Source organism: Opisthocomus hoazin, chromosome Z (genome assembly GCF_030867145.1).
Source record: "Opisthocomus hoazin isolate bOpiHoa1 chromosome Z, bOpiHoa1.hap1, whole genome shotgun sequence".
Taxonomy (NCBI): Eukaryota; Metazoa; Chordata; class Aves; order Opisthocomiformes; family Opisthocomidae; genus Opisthocomus; species Opisthocomus hoazin.
Window position 1 is genome coordinate 19,458,389 of NC_134454.1, and position 21,414 is coordinate 19,479,802.

General features: G+C 36.0%; 1 protein-coding gene across 3 annotated transcripts in view; it reads left to right on the top strand.

Moving 5' to 3' along the window:
- RIC1 (RIC1 partner of RAB6A GEF complex) overlaps positions 1-21,414 on the top strand; it is a 50,997-nt gene that overhangs the window by 9,330 nt on the left and 20,253 nt on the right. For all 3 annotated transcript variants that reach the window (XM_075410661.1, XM_075410663.1, XM_075410662.1), the window contains exons 2-4: positions 4,333-4,440; positions 9,020-9,096; positions 20,289-20,396. In XM_075410661.1, the coding sequence (XP_075266776.1) occupies positions 4,333-4,440; positions 9,020-9,096; positions 20,289-20,396 (293 nt within the window). The remainder of the gene's footprint in view (positions 1-4,332; positions 4,441-9,019; positions 9,097-20,288; positions 20,397-21,414) is intronic.

Consider the following 21,414-nt stretch of genomic DNA (forward strand, 5'->3'; position numbering starts at 1 on the left):
AGCATATGATTTTGCTATTCATATTTAATACAGATATAATAACTACTTCTTTGTTTTGCATAAAAATTGTGGGAGTGCTGTTGTCTTACGGGAACATCCACAGGCCTGAGCAAGAGTATTACTTCATATTTTTACTAATTTTTGAGTGAATGTAAATGGCGGTGTTTCTGTCTTGTTCTCTTTCCTTCTGGGTTAGTGAATTAATGATAACAGAGCAACTAATACTAAAGGAGCACTAACGAGTGTCGATGTCTGAATGCATACATGCTGTTAGGTGTTTACTTCTCAAACTCGGTCCAGTAGTTTTCCATTGTATTTGCTGACCTACTTGTTAAATCCACTATATGCACAGTTTGTCGTTAACATGCAACAGTCAAACCACAGGATCCAAATTAAGGAAAACTTTTTTTTTCATTATTTTATATTCTGTCAAACAAACAATGGTTAGACCTCTGTCTGATGGGTTAATTTGTTGTTTTCTTTAAAGCCCTGTATAAACATCTCTGGGACAGACACTTGCTCCTGTAAGGGCTACTGTTCACATCTGTGCTACTTGTCCTATTTAAAGATGGCCTGTTCAAATCAACATTCACATCTTAGTTTAGGGTTTAAATGTCTACTAGATTTGCATTTACATCAAATGGGGTAGAATGTTTCTGTGGTAATATTGAAGTGGTAATATCCAATGTCTAAGCTTGCTGAGAGAATTTGCTGCAGGGTTTGTATATCTTGATAGATTTCTTTGTAAAATATGTTTCAGTGTTCTGAGACTATGTATGCTACTCACAGTTACTGCTTAAAAAAAGAAAATGGGAAAGATGCTGTATTTGGTCAGGTAGAATTAAGTAAAATAGTAACAATTTTAAATTATTTCACCATGGGTTTCATTTTGTGTTGTGTTTTGTGGCAGGTTTTTTAATTGTTTGCTTTTGTCCTGATGTTGATGCAGAGCTCATCTTTCATAGTGGAAAGTCCAAAGGAATTCTTACTGTACAGCAACAACTGATAACGAAACGAAAATGAACTTTAAAGTAGATTGAGTTAGGTACCTTTGCTCATGAAGCTAGCTTGCTACCTTACTATTTTGTAAATAGTGCAATTCCTCAGTTTCAGCATTGGTCATCCAAAACACATATGCTGTATTTCTGGACTTACCAGTTTCTCAAAAAGCTGTGGCTCTGCCACTGATATTTATAGCAAGCAGATTTTAAGCATTATGAAGATCAATATCTTCGCTTATTTGAGACAGTGTGCATGTTTCATTAGTTGTGCTTAGCTAGATTTCTTTATAATGCAGAAGCGTGAAAAAAAATGGGGTTTTCATGAAGCTGACATGGAGAGTTGTTTTTTTCCAGCAGAAACAAATGTAAATATTTAGGGAAGACTGTGCAATAGGATCTAAATCCCTACTGTTTCTGTACAGGCTGTAAGTTAAGTATCTAAAACTGAGCAGAGAGAAGTGTTGTACTGACTAGGCCTTTATTTTTGTAAAAATGTGTGTTTAATGGCTTGCTCTACTTTGGGCAAGCCATTAAGATTAGGCTGATACATTCCTGTTTATAGAACGTACTCCTGTGCTATTATACATCTTCAGTCACGTCAGATGTACTATGTGACTTCAGATATAAAATGGCCATTTCTCTTTCTCTTGCATGAGTAGAGCAGGATAGCAAGCTGTCCTTCTTGCTTTGTTACCTTGTAGCGGTTCACACATTTGTGGGAAGCTTGTAAACAGGGGAATAAACTTCGTATATTAGGGTTTTCCTCACGTATGAAATAATGCTTTTGAATTGTGGACTATGTGGAAGAAAATTGTGTCAGTGAAATATTTATGGTTTAACCATTAGCTAGGTAGCCTTTGTGACCTATTGAATTAGAAGTGGGTCTGCTTTCTAGTAAGAAAAGAAGCTACTCAAAGTACAGAAAGATAAAAATGATTGCTTGCACTCTGCATGTTAACTCCTTTAGTCCTCATCTGTAAAGCACAATGAGATCAGTCCAGAAATCGGTTTGTATAAATTTTATAGCTGCTGTATATGGAGAACATTCTTCCAGGTTCTAAGGTGTAATAGAAGCTTTTTTGCGAATAAATATCACGAGAACATCACAGTATAAATACCATCATTAAGTTCTGTAAGAGAATCAACATAGAAGGAAAACTATTGTGCATTAATGAGCTTCTAACACATTTTTTTTGCCTGCTGCTAAAATGCTTGAAGCACAGCAGTGCTTCACTATCAGTTTCAAAACCTGCACCAGTGATGCAGGTTGCCCGGATTGTACTGTCACAATGCAATTTTCTCTGTGTATCGAAGGCAGTTAAGATGGGCCCATACCAATCAGCAAAAGGCTATGTAGTTTGTGAAATCTACAGTTATCTATTTAGTTATCTATTTAATGTGAGATAATCTGATTTGCAAATATCTGCAAAGGAAGCCACATGAATTGAAAAAGTTTGTAAATAGTTCTTAGGGTAAAGATTGCTTTACTTGTTATACTTTACAGTATAAATGTTTAACTTTATTTCTAATAATTCAGTTCTGTATGGGTGTGAATTTAAGTAATAACGCTGTTTACAGGATGCAAAGTCACACTATGAATTTACGAATGCTAAGACTGCCTGTGTGACATTAATTCAGCTCCATATGTGTATGTATGATGAAAACAGTAATTACTTTATTTTGCACTATTTTTCCTCTTAATCTGTTTGTAACTCTGCTTTTTCGTAAGGGAAACTGAAGCAACTGATTCCAAATGTGAAGGTAGTAGATATCCATGTGATTCTCGGGTAGCAGACCAGCGCATGATATCTGGGTGGAAATAATGTTTTTAGATTTGTTGTACCAGCTTATCACAGAATCACAGAATGGTTTGAGTTGGAAGGGAACTTATAGATCATCTAGTTCCAACCCCACTGCTGTGGGCCAGGACACCTTCCACTAGACCAGGTTGCTCAGAGCTCCATCCAGCCTGGCCTTGAACACTGCCAGGGAGGGGCATCCACAGCTTCTCTGGGCAACCTGTGCCAGCACCTCACCACTCTGAGTAAAGAATTTCTTTCTTGCATCTAACATAAATCTACCCTCTTTTAGTTTAAAGCCATTACCCCTTGTCCTGTTGCTACATGCCCCACTTTCTCCCATTTGAGGAAGTAAACTAACGAAGAACAATATAAGTTGCCATCACCTGTGGTCCTAGTGGTGAATGACAAGCTTTTCCAAGTGATTTCATGATTACTTTCAGGAAAAAGGATTACTGTTAAACTTTTTGGTTCCCTTCCAGGGGCTGGAGAAGTGTGCTCTCTTTGGTACAGTTTGCTGCTACAACTCTGAAGAAAAATTGACATTGATAAAGTTAGGGAGAGCATCTGTTATGAAAATGAGGGGAAACTTCTTTTACATGTACACACACAAAAAAAAGTGTGGTTTGTTTAATTTAACTGAAGGCTAAGGAAGTACAGTTGTCATCTATCTAATATATATACACATATTTCTCCATCCCCACTTCACAGTGGTAGAGGGTAGCAGAAGGAGGAATACCTGTGTAAACGGAAAGCTGTTATTGGTTCAAGAGCAAGAAAGTACAAGCAGTACTAAAATATATAAGGAAGGGTAACTTTCCATTAGGTTTTTGCGTCACAGGTCTCAACTGCGTTTGTGAAAGGGAGTGAAGACTTAGTGCCTATGGTAGATTTGTCTGGGCTTCATGACTCCAAAGCTCTTCTCCATTCATGGGAGGAAAGCTGTTGATGGGTGCATCTCATCATATACAAAATCTTTTCAGCAAACTGTAGAGATGGATTTTCTGCACAATTTCTGGCAACCTTTTGTGGAAGAGATGTACAACAGATTTCCTGATTATTGTTCTCTTTAAGACAATGGCCCATCCATTTAGTAGAAACTAAGCAAATGGATTGTACCAAATACCTTGTGTAGAATATTTCATACTAGTTAATTTGTCAGTCCTTTTCATTATAGGACCCTGTTTGAGATGCATTTGTTCATCTATAGCATCAGTTACCCTTTGTCTAGCTTGAAACTACTTCTGTATTCTGTATTGACTCCTTTCTGGGCAAATGAAGTGTTTTATTTAAATGTCCTGGTTTTGAAAGAGTGAGATTACAAATGACAGTGTGGCAAGAGTTCTACATAAACTCCCTTAAAAACACCATTGTGTAATGCATTGTCAAATATGTAGTAATTTTTTGGGCTCACTTTTCAAGGGAAACGTGTTGTTGCTGTTAAGGAAACATAGATGTTCACAGTTACATCACAATATAGCAAACATCCCATTCCTTCTAGGTATGAGATGTAATTTTTTTTTTTCCTGCAGCCCAGCGTGCTAATCGTAAGCTACAAGGAACTATCAAAAGCAGCTTCTCAGTTTGGCTCTTACAAACAAGCAGAATGGCGGCCTGACAGCACCATGATAGCTGTTTCAGTAAGTAGGGTTTTTTCTTCTTACTGTGGTTAAACTATTGCAAAGACAGTTCTGTATTACAAATTTCTGTGCTTGTATAGACTTGCAGATTGTATATGCATTTAATTGATTTCTCTTGTGAAAAGAAATGATAGTACCAAGGTTTTTTTGAGTGATAGAAGCTTCCTTTAGTAGTATTCATTCATTTTTTCCACTGAAGAGTGAACTGCAGTTCTTTGTGTTAAAAATAATGTTTAGATATATCGGCTGGGGCTGATGCAGCATCTCATTACTTTAGTAGTCGTCACAAAGAATAAGAGAATTTAAAGACATGTGAATGAGAGAAATGGTTGAGGAGTTAGGTGGCATAAGCGTATTTACCTTGATAAATAAGGTTTACAGATGTTTCAGAAAGGTGGGTCTTAAGAGGATGAAACTGTGGCTTTATTAAGGTGCATCTTTTGATGTTTAAAAAAATGCAAGGCACTGAGAACACAAAAGAAGGGCAATGATAGGTGTTACAAAGACTCTTCTGTTAAGAGTCTTAAAGGTAGAGGTGAGATCTTGTCTTACATGGAAATAAAATCTTGTTTCATAGTGGTGCTGTGCTCGCAGCAGTGGAGTGGACTATTTCAGCACCAGGATTTAAAAATTAATTTGAGATGCAAGGGAGACACAACAAAGGTGGGAGTAGAGTTTACAGGAGTCAGAATATGGGATGATACTCTTTGTGGCTTTTGATCAGGTCTTACATTAGGACCAGGTCTGAAGTTGGGTAGGTTTCTTTTTCTAGGTTTTAAAATCAAGGCTATTGTATTTAAGATTTTTTTGTGAGAAGGTGCAGAAGAAAAGAATGAAATCATTAAACTTCCCATCAGGAACTGATTATGTGGAATTAAGAACTGAATACTACTGTATTGGTTGGTACAGTGACTTAATCTCCTAATATAAACCATCTTCTGTGCTTAAAATGATGCCTGTAATGCTTTGTAGTTTTTAAATCAATCAGATATTGTTATCTTAGTGGAAAATACCAGATGGTTTATGGAAAAGTTCACGTCGCTACCAATATCATCATGACTCTAAATCAACTAAACTTCCTGTGGTCCCATTTTCTTGTGTGTAATGCAGGGGTAGACTTTGCTGAGCAGTTGGTTTAGCATGTTTAAATGACCTAGAAGGATCTCATAGAATTGATGCAATAAAGTATTTCTGTTAGTCAGATTATATTTTCAGTTAGCAAATGCTGATAGTTACCAGCAAAGGCAAAAAGCAGACTTCTGTAACGTTTACTGCACATAAAAAAGATTTCTTCAGTTTTATAATACAGAATATAATCACAAGTAAACTATCCAAAGACATTTTAATTATACCTTTATGCAGTAGTTCAGAAGAGATTTGGATTGTTATACTGAATTACTTTACGTATTACTTTTTATTCTGTGGTGTTGGGATCCATTTGCTCGAGAGACCTTGTGATTCAGCTGGCAATCAGACTAGCTTTAAGTTCTACCAGTTCAGTTACTGTGCTTTCAAGTATTTCTTCTGCTGAATGTATAGTGTTCTTTTTGGCAAATGGTGTCAGAATCTAAACGTCCACAAAGTCTCAGTTTGTAAACTGAAGTTTTACAAATCAAAATTCAAAATGGTCAAACAGTTTAAAATGAGTGTAATAGGATTTCTAATATTGCTCATGTTTCTTAGACTTGTATTGCATCTCCTGGGTATTGTATACAAATAATCTAGTCAAGTATGTTTGTTATGGTCGTTTTAACACCAGTTCTGTTTTGCAAGTTTTTTTAATACTTTTTGGAATATATATGAAGTTTAATTTGGAACAGTTAGTGAGTCCTACTGAAAGACCATATTTGCAAATATTCATATTTTTGTTATAGAGAGACAGGGTGGAGAGACAGCTTGGGGGGGTTATGAAGCAGATGTTCCTGCTGATGCATGATATTTTTATCCCCAAGTGAACTTGTGAACTTCTTGCCAAGAGAATAAATATTTTCTCCTTTCTTTGTGATTTTTCTTAAGAAGGAAGCTAAGAAGTGCCAATGAAGGAGCAATGGTAAAGAAAGTTATTAATTAAAAAAAGAATAGTTTGTACTATTAGTTTTGTTGAACTGAATTAACTTTGGTAATTACAGAAGTCCTGGGAAATAGCTAAAAATACTAGTTTGAAAGCTGAGTTAGATGATTTAGTTTCTAGCCTGTTATTACCTGTGCTCTTGAGTTTCTTAATTAGGGTAGTTTTATGTAATAATAAAATTATGATGTACTTTGTTTTGAAGAAGGTGAGCAAAAGTCTTTTTACTTCTTAGCCAAGTGGTACATTCACTTTTTTCCTTAATGATGTAATGATGAGGGGGTGGTGGTGGTGGTCTGCATTTAATGTCCACTAAAGCAGTGATATACAGTGTTTTTTGTTTCTGACTGCCAGTGTTCAGAGCCTCTCTATGAAAAAATCACTTTGCAGCATATGCTTTGAGGTAATTATTATTTGTTGGTCTAGCATATGTTGCGTTATAATACCTTAAGTAGCTTGAATAGTATGCAGTTCTCACGTTGTTGTCTTTGTTTATTGCCTCCTTGCTTTAAGTGATCACACATCCCCTAGAAATTCTAACTTCTTTTACTACTAGTATCTTCTATTGCTATATTGTTGGCACATTTTTTTAAACTGATCTTATTTTTTTCCCTGATATTTTGTAGTTTCTACTCTCATGTTGCTGCATTTGTAATTTTTCTAGTGTTACTGGAAAATATTTTGTTTGTCTAGATGAGTGCATACACCCTAGGTAGCTGATTCTAGTAGTTCAACTAACTTGTGAATTGGGTCATGGTGCTTCAGTATAGAGAAATACACAAGGCATTTTAGTCCTTGCCCTGATACAGGCAGTCCTCTGATATAAACTGCCCTTCAGTGTGCTTCCCCATAGATAAGGCAGAGCTTTATTAAACGTCGTAGTATAGGAGAAACCATGAATGAAATCCCTTGCCAAGGTATTATATGCTTATACTTTTGACTGTCAGATGAGAATGGTCAGGAAGCAGGTGACAGTGATGGGTTACATTAGTAAGTTTCATTGCAACACAGACATTTGTAAAGCAATGCAGAAACCTATGTGAAATAATATGATCAATTTGCAGGAAGTGTATGGTTCAATGCTTCTGCATTTCATCCAGCTCCTCATGGGATCTGAGATTCTATTTAGAAATGAACCTGTAACAATAGCAACTTTTTGCTTTGAATAGTATTCAGTAAGGCCCTTTGTACCTTAATATCAGTATAAAGATACTTCACAGTATTGTTTTACTTTTCCTTCCAGGGTAAGATAACTTACACATTAAATATTTAATGATGTAATGGAAAGAGCCTGTAAAGATGTTAGAAATGAGCACGTTTCTTTACCACATAATACCTGAACATGATATTACTGCACATAAAAAAGCTTCCATTTATTTTCAGCCTGTCTCAAGTTCACCATTATGGTTCAGATTTTATTCTTGCATGAGAACAATACTTACTTTGAATGAGAATAATTGTGTTTCTTGGACTTTGAAGCCAAAACAGAAATTCCTTTCAAGATAAAACAAAATATTTGACTGTGGAAAAACATGGCATCTGATAAACTAAGTTAATACGAGTGTTACTTTTTCCTTTATTCAAAGAAAAGGAAACCAACCTTGCAAAGCAACTTGAAACCATTCATATCAGTGCTTCTTGTCTCCAGTTACACTGCTTTGGGTACATGCCCAGCCCATTTTAAAATGATTAGATGGATACGCTGTTTAACTAAAATGCGTTTGCTGATTTGCTTGAAGGAGAAGTTTTAGCTTCAAAGAAATCATACTTCTTTGAACAACTAACCGTACTGGCCGTCTGCCTCTCCTGTGCTTGTACAAACACTGGATCAGCTTCTAGTCATGACTGGAACATCTGATAACTAAATGATTTATATTTGTTCTCTGAATAGCCTTATAGTTTCAAGTCAGTCTTCCAGAATGACAGACTATGACTTCAGATTGAATTATAATAGAATTTTTTTCAGAGACCAGAAGATTTTGAAAAGGTGTTGTGGTATCTAAAGATCCTGTATGACATGAGGATTTTTTTGAAAACTACTTGGATGACCAACATTGAGAGGCCGTGCCTAGTTTCATTGTGCTCTGTAGTGTCCATATGTATTCAAACACTTGGAGGTCTTGCTCTGAATGCTTGCTGCCTTCTGCTACATGTGTTCTGCATTAATTGTCTTTGTTGGTGGGAATTCGGTGCCCAGGTTATATATATGTGATGTTGCTGTCTGATTTAGTGTATTTATATGAATCAAGCGAAAGTTGCTGCTGGATGCATGCAGCAACAGTGGTGTTTTCTCATTTTTCAGCCCACTGTGAGCTATTCAGTGGGCTTTAAGGGCTAGGATGGATTTTATCTAGAATGAATCTAAACACACAGTTTTTTAATATGACTGAAATGATGTGAGTCTGTACTTGTGTTCAATATATGAGACATGCATAGAAATCACAAGAGTTTGTATAGATGTTACTCATGCAGATAGACTAGATGTGTATCTTATCAGTGTTTCTCTTTCAGACTGCAAATGGATACATCTTGTTTTTTGAAATCCCATCAGCAAGAGACAAGTATCTTTATGAGCCTATGTATCCCAAGTAAGTATTTTAAACTTTTTTTGCATCCCCACAGTGTGGAAAAATGACTAGACAAGTCCTAAGCTGATTTTATGGTAAAAAACATGTCCTTCCAAAGTGTATTTTAAAACTTGAGGAGTATGTGAAGCATCATTCCTGTGAGTTAGAGTCAGTTCAGAAGAGAAGTTGGTCTAACTGGTTTGTTGTGCACTAGTAAGATTCTTTACGTCCATTTTAAAAGCTCTCAAAATCCTAAATGGCGGGGTTAAAATTGTCTAATTGTATAATTTTGAAGTAGTCTGTTGAATTCATGATCTATAACAAGCTTTAATAATTCCTTTTGAGTAGCTCAGTTGAGTGAGTCATGTTGCTTAGGAAATAGTAGGGTGCAGTTTTTTATTAGATTCCTCTCCGCCCCCCAACTTTGTGATAATGTAGAGGTTTTTGAAACAAATGGTCAATAAATTCTCAATATTGCAGAAGGAATGTGAACCATTTTTAGTACAAGTATTTTAGCTGCAGTGTGTTATGTTGTCATTATCATCTTATTTTCCTTATTGTGAATGACATAATACATTTTATGTGTTAAAGCATGACTGTATGTTTGATGTATTTGTGATTGACTTTGTTGACTTCTAATCTGGCAAAAATGGAAAATAGAATAAATTAAAACCTCAAGGGGCGTATTTATGTGTGTCTGTGTGTGTTTAGACAGGCAGAATCTGTGGTCATTGATTGGATCAAATTTGTCCGCTCTCTTGATTTCTCATTGGCTAGAAACTTGGGGTTTTCGTATTTATAGAACAAGTTAAAGTTGATTCGTGGGTGTCTCCAAATGGACATCTGTGACGAGTAATGGATAACCTATGATGTCATAATAAGAGGAAAACATTTTTATTTTTTTAAACCATAACTGTTAAACTGAAAATTAAAAAGAAAGAAAATCAGGTCTTCACGAGCATTCAGATTTTAAATCTCAATTCTTTTACAAGTACTTACAGGAAGAAATGAATTTGCTGGTAGTAAATGATTTCAAAGTGAATTCTTGCTTCATTGAGTGGGAAATTTTGTGTGTGGTACAACTATAGTGCATCTTTTAGCCTCTGAAATAGCCCTCAAAACTCTGGAATGAAATGGCATTTACTGTTGCAACTTACTTGTCTATTTTCCAAGAACTTAAGACTAATGTAGACAAGTTATAGTACATTACTTGCCTTTTCTGAGATCTGAATAGCATTTTTCAAACTGACTTTTCACATCTGACTTACCGTCATCAGGAGGGTAAAACAAAAGCAGACAACCTGTTGCTGCAACTGGTTGGAATAAATAAAGGGATAGTGTATCTTCAGCTGTACATAATGCAGAAGACTAAACAGTAGTTTATGGTATGCTCTTCTTGTTCTATTTAGAAAGTTCTATTTTTTAATTGGCAAAATCTGAAAATATATGGAAATATGTATAAAATATGCAGTGAGAGTCAAAAAAGCAGCTCTGGAAAGTTTATTTAGACATGCCACATGTAGGAGGGTTTGAAAGTATCTATTAAGCAGTAAATGACTAACCAGTCTAACTTTTATATAAAACATTAGTAACTAATTTGTGTTGTCAACCTAAAAGCATGTGTTTTACGAAAAAGTGTTTCTGTTAGCTGTGTGTTGAATGGTCAGCATTTTAAGATATATTTGTATAGCACGAAAGATTATAGTGCTGATTCTGTGGATGAAGAAGACAAGGTGTTTGTCCCCAGAGTGTTTGTGATAGGTTGCTCACAATCTCCTAAGACTAATGTGTGTGATTAACTTTAAGAAGATGAGTGAGTGATCTCACTGAGTTTACTGGGATTACCAGTCTCTCTATTTTTAGCCCTCAATTTTGAAAACCTACGTAAAATTACTGCTGTTATGGTTATATTCAAAAAGAAAGACACAAGCATTTGTTGTGAATCATGCATCCTGTGATTAATGTCACATTATTCTATAAGCTATTATAATGGGATGAACCTTTTTTTTGACGCAGATACAGTGCACTGCCTGTAGGCAGTTTCACTAATTCACTTTGTAGATCAAATACGAAGAAAAACAAACAAAAGAAACCACAACCCAAAATGAACAAACAGACAAATGAAACCAAAAGCCCAGAAGTGAAACTTTTAACTTTCTTCTGGCATATGTTCATTTTCCAAAGATCGTATTTCACTGAAATACTTGGATTTCATTTCTACTGGACTGAACAATACCAAATTAACTCTGAAGCCGTTAAAAATCATTGAAAAGCCTCGGATGTGACATGCCTTGTGCTTGAAAGCAGACGTGTTACTGTTTTCTCCCACTGTAACATTGTGTTCTTGGCTCCTTCCTCGAAGTTGGCAGCAGGGATTGTGCAGCTGTGCCTTAAGTAACTTCGGGTTGCTAACCTGATGGGGAAAATAAACCAGCCTATCTCCCTTCTTTATCCGTCCCCATCCCCTCCCCTGGATTCCAGTAGCTTAGCTTGCAAGTTGGCATAGAACGAAAGGGTGGCATTAGAAAATGATGACCTTGAAGTAGCACTCAGTAGCAGCGCTGGGATATTAAAAATGTGGAGTGGCTGCTCAGTGATACTCACACGATAATTCTCGTGTGATAGTCCATGATAAAGCAATTGCTTGCAACATTTTAGCTCTCATGCAGAAACTAATTACGACTTGTCCAGCTCTGTCTTGTGTGGTTATTTAGCTGTATTAGGCAGAATGAGTGGGAGGACGATGATATTTGCAGAGTGTAAAGATGTAAGGCTGTCCTCGCATTAGTAGTGTGATAGGACAGCTGCCGGAAAACAAGTCGGTAAAAACAGTGAAATGAATGGAAAAGAGGTTCAAATCTAGGTCTCCACACTTCGTATATTTGAGGTAAAGGTTTTTTTGTCTCCCATGCTTGTCTTTGCGACACCTCCACAGCATACCAGAAAGTTAAGAGATATTGTAGAATATCATTAGTTGGGTGTCTGGGTTTTTGGTGTTGGTTTGTTAGGTGTTTTTTTTTTAGCCTCCCTCTAGATAGTGAGTACACTTCTGTTAGTGCTCCTAAGAGTTCAGTCTTATTCTACTTTTTAAAATTAGGAATAATTCTTAGTGTTGATGAACTGTCTGTATCTACTAATTTTTTGTAAGCAGAATGAAACCTGTTTTCTAGTATACTTTCTTTAAATAATAACGCCAGTTCTGACAGAAACATAAAATTTCAATATAATGACTACAAAAATAAAGGATAACTCTCTTAACAGAACTTTTAAGCAGTACAGGTCAATGTAAAGAGGTGGTTGTGTGCTGGGAGTACACACCAGTAATGTCCTTAGCTGGGCCAAAATCCCAGTGCAAGATTTTCTAGTTTAGTCAATATCCTGAAGTTGCACTTGCAGCTAGATTTGATTCTATACAAGTGAAAATACTGAGAAGTGTTGTGTTTAAATTCTGCTGTCAGCTTAGTTCTCATTTAAATGAAATGTGTATGTTTTACCATAAGTAAAAACAGAATGTCAGAAAAGCAGGTGATAAGGTAGAATAATAATAAGATACACATAAGGTGATAAGATAGACAGCCGCTTTCTTGACTTTAGTTATTTTTTGCAGTCTTCCATATTGGGACACTGGTAGCTGTGGTAAAGTTAAAGCTTCATGTGGTATTGGTATTTTATAAATAACTGCTTTAAAATTTCCTTGATAATGGTTTACTCTTGATTTGAAGAAAAGGACCAAAAAGTTGCTGAAAATAAAAATCATGTAACATTTGTCCATATGGGAGAGGGATGTTTGTGGAGAAAAAGCGCAGTCTTTCCAGTTTATAGTTGTTATTACACAGAGTTGTTACTGTATATGGTTGTTGAGCAAGATGAGCCAGAAGAGCTTGCCTGTATTTGATCTGTTAACAGAACTATTCTAGCATACAGTGATTGCGTAAACTGTAATTACACTTGCAAAAGTTTTTTGCTGGTACAGCTTGAACGAAATGCCTCAAGGTGAAAAAACCCCACAGAACCCCAAAACTGCATGGGAATTGACAGAAAAACTTTTTCTGTTTTTAACTCAATAGTGTCTCTAATCACAGTATGATTTTTTTTTTTTCTTCCCTTGTTTAGGGCCAAGACGCTCTCTTGTCTCCCAATCTAATCAACACAGGTTTAGTAGAAGAGCTAAAGCATGAGTTGAGGCTAAGCTTTCATCCTGTTTGAATGCAAGAGTCTCAGCTTCCCCTTACCTTTTAGTAGTGTGAAATAACCAGACTTTGGAAAGTAAGGTTGAGTGAACTCGCCCTTCCCCTTGCTATTGTATGTTTAAAACCGGACAGAATCAGAGTCCAGGAAAATTGATTTCCTGTTTGAAAATGCCAGTTTGGCATGACTTCCTCCTTTTCATATCAACCTATTGTAATTGTCTTTTTATTCTGAAATTCAGTGTTTTAATGGAAGTACTGAAATTCAATATTATCAACATTTGTTGTGGCTGGAGCTTACAAAACCTTTTAAATTTGTTCCATCAATATCTGAGGGCATAGCTCTTACAAAACTGAAAATACATGAAATACTTTAAGATGGTTGAGTGGGAAATTGTTTCTCAGCACTAGCTATTTTATACTTTTAGAGGTTTAATCAGTTCAAAATACACATGTGTAGACATGGTAAGGGTTACGGAACTGTCCTGTTCAGCATTATGCACATTTTATGTAAAATCTATTATTAGATTAATGTGATAAAACAAGTGTGCATATCATAAGCGCAGCATTCTGGCATGAATTATGAATATTTATATATTTAAAAAAGAAAACTTCTAAAATTTTTGCTGGAATCAAATGATTTTTTTTTGTCAAATTGTAATATTTTAGGAATGTTATGAGTTGCAGTTGTGTTGAAGGAAATATTTCTGGCTCTGCTGATATTTGGCTAGGGATTGCTAGTCTGGTGTTGGAGTGAACAGACATTTATGCTCAATAAAAACCTAAAGTATCTTGCATAATTTGTCAGACTAAAAGCAGGGGGAAAAAACAAGAATTGTGAATTTTTTTTGTTGGTGGTTGTTTTTTTTATTGTTTTTTTGGTGGGTTTTTTTGTTTTTTGTTTTTTTTTTTTTTTCAATTGAGCCAGAATAATCGCAGCTTCATTCTAGCTTTTAGAGACTTTACTCCAGTTCAGAGCAGACTTGGAAGAGAATCAGTATTGGCCATTAGCCCACATTCTGGAATACTTTCCTGCAGTGAGCACAAGTACAAAGTCCTGCTTCAATTAGTTCAGTCTAATTTTACCACCATATTACTTAAGTCATTACAAGATAAAACATGAAGAAAATGTATGTATTATAAGGTAATAGGATGATAAAATAAAATTAATCTCCACCTGTGATTCACTGAAGAAAAGTGGCAGTGCATACAAGCAAATTTGTAGCTTTGTAAGCTGTGGCAAGGTACAGTAATATTTTTCTGAGGAGCTTCTGAAGAAATACATACAAATATTCCTTTGTTTTCCAGTGAAGAGATGCGTAATGCCACCACAGCAGAGGCTTCCCTGTACTGAACTGATAGTTGTTTCTGTTTAGGGTTTTGGCAAGGAGAGTGACTTAAGACTTGTCACTTGGAGAGGTAGTGCGCGTTGATTTAATGCTGAGGATATTTTTGCCATTGAAAAAGACAAAACCTGAAAAACTTTACATGGGTAATAAACTCATGTGGTAATTGGAGATTCTTTTGTCTCGGATTTCTTCAGATCCTCAGAAGGAGCATGCATTTGCGGGCAGGGGTAGGGAGGAATGATATGAATCTTGAGTAAATTTAGAATGAGACCTCAGTGCTTTTTTAAGTACCTGATAATGCTTTAAAAATTGAAGTTGTTATCTAACCAACATGCGCATGTGAACAAGCTAGTGTTTATATCCTGGCTTACAATTCTGTATTGTTGCTTCTACATCTGGTTACTGTATTCATGTTGTACTCTTTCTGGCACTTTTCAAAGCTTTTTCTTTTTCTATAGCAAGATGCTTTATAGGTGCCACAGATGACCTCATCAGTGGGGATTTTTTTCCCCTGATTCAGCAGATTTAAGATTAGTGTGTACAAAGGTTTTGAACTTTAAACTCTGCAAGGGTAACTGATGGCGTATACAGTTAACTAACTTACTAAATATTTTTTGTTCAGAATTAAACTTGTGCTAAACTTTGAGCAGTGTGGTTTTCCCTGTAAGTTGTTTTTATCATTAGCTGGAAAATGTATTTTTAAAACTAGATTAGTTGCAGAAATTTTTTTAGCCATTATGACACTTGCTAGCCCTTGATGTGGGTCAGGCGATTTAAAATGTCATCAAGAAATCTTTGCAACTGGAATAATATTTTTATAAACCATTTAGCTTTTTTACATGAATTTTTGATTAATATGATAGCTAGTTATTTCTCTTCTCAAACCACAGAAACTTGTTATAACCGAGTTGGGTAGAAAAGGCTGTACTAAGAATTACTTTTCTAAATGCTTAATCATTCTTTATTGTTGTTTCCGTAGGCTCTCTTTATATTTGTCTGGCTCTTGCCAGTCTGTGTGCATATAGCTCTGGATCCAGCCAGATGTATTTCGTCTTCAGCTGGTGACTGCCTGCAGTGTATGGAGGAGAGATGCAGGTTTAGGGGTGAGAAGACACCAGTTGTACGGAAATCGAAGCTCACAGTGTAACTTGTTGTACTTGTTTGAGAACCGTTCCTAAAGAGTATGGTGGGCAGTGAATTGTTAGTGAAGAATCACCTTTAGAGCTCATGATGCAGGCTCTTTGAATCAGGTGTAAAAAAAGTGAAGTCCTCAACTGTACAGCCAATTCACTTACTGAAGTCTTCACAAGACGCATTTTAAAACAGTTAATAAACATTGTGTAATTGTGCTAATGCAACAGTAATAGCTGTTGTCAGTTTTTTGCTTTTGTGCCTGCAAGGAGAGCAACTCAGAGTTCTTGGTGATATAAATTAATTTAGAAACATTACCCTGTTTTGTCACATGTAGAATGCTCTTAATAGTTGAAACATCAAGGTGCTGGGAATTTGTTTTTTTACTTTCTGGAAAGTACTACTGAAGAAACCATTTTAGCAGCAACAATTAAGAATGTCATAGCCCCAAAGTAGTATAAAAATGTTTTACCTGGTTTGTATAAATTATTTTTTCTGGAGATATTTACTGATGAACAAGTTTGAAGTCTTAAATATTTTTTTTTTTACTTAAATGTCTCCATTACTTCCCAAGCAGCTGCAATTTGACTAGTGGGAATGGATGCTACTGACTTGTTTGTGGTTCTTTTGTTTGTTTAATTAATGCAGTATCATTTGTTTGTTTAATTAATGCGGTATCTGCCATTAGTCTCACTAATTTTTTTTGGAAGCGTAATATGTATTGACTGTGAGAGCAGCTCTGAACTTTTCTAAACTATTACCCAGTCATGACAGCTACCTACATTACTGTGATTACCCCAGATAGAAAAGTGGAAACTTAAATCCTTCTCTAATATTATTTCTACCTCTGGAATAGATTTCTCCAGTAATAAGCAGAAAACAGTGAACATTATTTTTAAATACTTGGAAGAGGCTAAAAAAGATGCTGTGTTATGTATCTTAATTGCAAATTATAGAGAAGTCCTTAAGCACATACTTTCAGGTTCTGTTGTAATCAACTTCCTAAGTATTTCTTAGTTGCTTCTGCTAGCACTGACTAAGTCTGGTAATGATATTTCTGAGTGAGTTTTTTCTGTGGATTGTGCTGTATCACTTATCCACTGTGCATGTAGCGGAGGACAAAAGTGCAGTACTGTGCTGCTACAAAAAGTTAGCTGGCTGGTGTCCAATTTCTTCCCTGAACCTCCCCCCACCCCAGATTACAAACTCCAAGGAAATTCTTCCTGGTTCAGGGGAGGTAAGCTGACTATGCTTTTGCATGGAGCTGCCAATTTCTTAAATTTACGATGCTTAAGGTTGGGGGCTTGTTTTTTTGAGGGGGACGTGTGTGTGCGGTTAAATACATTTCTCCATGTTCTCGTTGTTGCGTCTTGCATCATAGTTTGAGCTTACAGTTTCTTCTTCTAGCAAAATTGAAGTGTTACTTCCAGAGGCAGTTCTTCCCCTGTAAGAGGATCGAATGAATAAAAAAATTTTGACTTCATGCTAAGAGTTTTAGCTATTCACTTACAGGCTTCTCTTTCATTTTGGAGAGGTCAGGTTAGAACTGAACAACAGGAGAAGGTTAATGTGGGGAAAGCTGAGAGAATTGGAGTTTGAAGAAAAAGAGCAAGCCCTTAAGGTAGACTTATATTTACCATTCCTATGTACCCTTATTTAAAATATGATTCATGAGATAGTTATGTAGGCTTTCAACTTCTGAAAGATTTTTTGTTAGACTGTATAGTGCTCTGTTTTCTGTGAACTGATGACACGCTGAACAGAGAAGGAACCTAGTGATTTAAAAAATACACCTTGATCTTCAAACTTGCCGGTAAAACTTGTATTCTCCCTGTAAAAAAACAGCCTGGCATTCCCAATCTTTTCATATTTGGGGTTGTCTTGGATTGCAAGTGTAGTGGGAGATGTTGCTGGATTCTGAAAGTTAAGAGATTTTATTCACGGGTTTAGTTACATTAGCAGATGCCATGCAAATAGAAGTGATTATACTTGTTTCAACGTACAGCTAGTTGATCGCTGGAATGTGTCCATTCCTCTCAATTCTTGTGTGAAAGTGAGTTACTTAGAGTTTGGCTACAACGGTGGCAGATGCTGATGTGGCAACCCAGGCCGAACATTCTTTCCTGCTTCCGTCAGCAGTGCGAATTCTTAGTTTAAAGGTCAAAGTAACTTAACTAGTAAGGCCGACTCATGCAGATGTGGACTGTTTGAATGCGGTGTACTTTCGATTGTACCCCCTTTGCACCTGTATTAAGGGTTTCTTTTTGAATCGATGAATTTGATGTAGTCACAGGCAATGAATTAAAATGCTGATGTTTCAGAGTTTCAGTCATTCGAATAGTGCCTCAGTGGAAAAAGATGTGCTCTGCAGATAGTAATAGATTTGCTGAAACTAGCTCATGAAACTGAAAATACTCAAATATTCTTGCAAACTATTTTTATTAAAGGTGTTTAAAGAAAAAGGAGCCTGCTTACATGGAGATGTGAAATTTCTCTTCCAGCAAAAGACATCTTTTGACCTATATTGTTCCCATTCTGGCCTCATAGTTTGTGCTGTGCAGAAAGACTGTGTTTATACTTGGTTACGTACTTCAGTCAGTTATACCAGGCATATTATGTGGTGTGTTATACATACATAACAGTAATGTTTATGCATTACACAACCCTGTTCTCCCAATATTAGTCGTCTGCTATGAAGATTCAGTTGCACCACGGATTCTTGATAACCAAGAGTCATTTGATCGTGCTTCAGAGTATACTGTCTGGACCTGTATGTCCCTATGGGTTGAAAGGCATGTCTCCAAACACCTGTGTTTGTGTTTCTCCAGTCCTGAGGATGCCACATTGCCAATAGTGACATAGAGATTTGAAGGCATTAATCCTGTATGATACATTTTTTTGTCTACAACATCCCTGACTCTGAAAGGTACAAGGCCAAATCAGGTGGATTTGACTTCATGAACTTCAAGAAATGCAGTTTCATTTACTGTTTCAAAAGAACCACAACCCCACAATGCTAGTATTAACTAGTCACCTTTTTTTTAATTATTATTTTTATTTCAGCCTTCATGTCAGTCCATGATAGCTAGCTTATGTGAACAGCTGTTCTTTCCCAAGACAACTGTATTTTATAATTAATTTTCGTTTGAAATGCAAACCAAACGTTTTAATAATTTGATGTTTATACAGGTTCCTATCTGTGGTGGTAGATTAACTAACCGTACAGTAATTTTTCTCACTTTTTGCTATAATCCTTCATGGTCAGCATGGTTTTATTCTGGAAAGATGTTACTGCTTCCATCTGCTAACTCCAGAATGTCAAGGTTGCTTTGGTTTTACCTTAGCTAGCATATATCTTTGTCCTTGCTGCATAAGAAAGCTGTAGTATCCGTCAAAGAATAACAGATATGAGTTTTTTATTTTGCTATATAATGGTAATGGAATTAAGGCACTAGACATCAGCTAAGGTAAGCAAGGCAGGAAAGAGATTGAGGTATCCTTGCGGTGTCAAACTTATCTGGAACTGCACCTGCTTTGGTTTCTGCCATGTCTTACGCAGTTACATTGCCTACCCTTGTATAAAATAAATGTTTTGTTGGTTGAAAACAAGGTAAAGATCACATAGTTTTGTGTACATATCTCTAACTTGTCTGCAATGCCTGTTTCATGAAGTTTGCTTTGTTTACTAGCATAATGCTCACAACATGGATGAGCTGGATGACGTTATAATACTTAAAACTGTAGGTAATTTTTCGCTAAAAAAAAAAAAGTTGATGAAATGCATGACAACCCAGACAAATAATGAATACTTTAATGATGCTATATGGAGTTTTAAAATGACTTAATTTCACTAGAGAATGAAATGTGAAATTTAAAAAGAAGAAAATTGGAAGCTTTCTGCATCTAGAAGCTGATACTGTGTAATGGTCTGTTTAAAGGAGGAGAATCAATGCTCAGTCATCTCCTTTCTTAGTAGGTCTTAGGTTTATTGTTAATCTGCTGTAGGGAGATATATTCTTGTGAATTACTGTAATAAAAGTCTACCTGTTGGTTTATGCCTGCTGCATTAATAGTATAAACATTGATCTGGCAAAACGAACTGAAGAAACATGAACATTTTACAGTCTATAATATTTGTAATCCATCTTGGCAAAGAATGAATTGGAGATACTGAAAAATTCAACACATATTTAGTTAATGGAAACAGTTGAATGCTATTTTATTGAATCAGAATTAGCATTAATACGTATCATTTATTTTAGGATTATTAAGACAGATTGCACAGCTATTGCAATGTGCATTCTCTGTTCATTGTCTTATTTTGCTTTTATACTCTTTATAGGCATATAGGATGATATGACTGACTAAATTTTTTGCACTGAAATTACGTCCTAGACACTAAGTGCTGCTTGTGGTTAGGTTGCATGTGAGTGTCTGGTGTATGTATATATAGGGAGAGAAAAAAAACCACAGGAATGTAAGTCAGTAACTGTTACCTCTTTTGAAGTGACATCTTGTTTCAATTGTAGTTTTTCTTTTATTTTAGAGGAAGCCCGCATCTGAAAGGAACCCCACATTATAAGGAAGAACAATGTGCTCCTTCGTTAAATCTAGAAATGAAGAAAGTGCTGGACTTGCAAGCGTCTATCACAAGGTATGTTCACTAATCATGTCTTAAGAATTTTTGTGCACATAGTGGTTACTTGTTAAAAACTGAAGGGCAAACTGAATGGAAGAATACTTTAAGTTTTTAGACTTATTAATAGTAAGGACTAGTAGTAATACACTAATAGTAAGTCTAAGGAGGTGAAAAAGTAAATTGCTGTTTAAGAACTCTTTCTTCCTGTGCTTGGTTATCCTGATATTTTTGGCGTATAGAAGTATATAGCACGTATATGTTCAGTATTACATTATGTTACTATGAGTGTGTTTGTCCTTGGCCTCACGGTATGGATTAGAGATTTCACGGAGACATCGGCACACAAGAGTGAAACTGTATGTAGCATTTCAGCATTTCTTCGGCTGCCTGCAGAAGGTCCCTGTTTGTCCTCAAAAAACTTTTTGTTTACCTCTTCCTTTTTTGTGGCAGTTGCCTTCCCTATAAATAAGCTTTGAACTTGCTAAATAAGAGTGTGTGAAAAGTTGGTGAAACTGTATAGCAGTAGGGTGGAGTGGAAAAATAACAAAATGCAATTTGGGAAGAGGCTGCATAGGAGAAAGTGGATATTGGAAGAAATGCATTACACACTGGAAGAAGCTTTCCTGGGAAGCTTCAGGCTGTTATCTGTAGGCAAATAGATTAACAGTAGTTTTCTGAATTTTGGAGATGCTTGGGGAACGATTTAGAAGTCGATTTTCTTCTTAGGCCATGGGTTAGAGGGTGTTGTGGATTATTTACAGCCTAGGCAATACTGGCAGTTTGCTAGGATAGATGAATAATTGATTGTTGGCAGCAGTGTCTTATGTTTAGTCAAAAGTATTAAAATAATCTTCACCAGTTCATATACCAGTTAAAGACTTACTTTTAACAATACAGACCTGTTCACGATCTCTCGTCCCAGGAGAAAAATAGACATATACCGTATTTTGTCAGCTTGGTGCCTTTGCTGTCTAGAGACTTAGGGAAGTAGTTTGTAACTTACTGATGTAACTTCTCAAAATAGTTGCTTGTA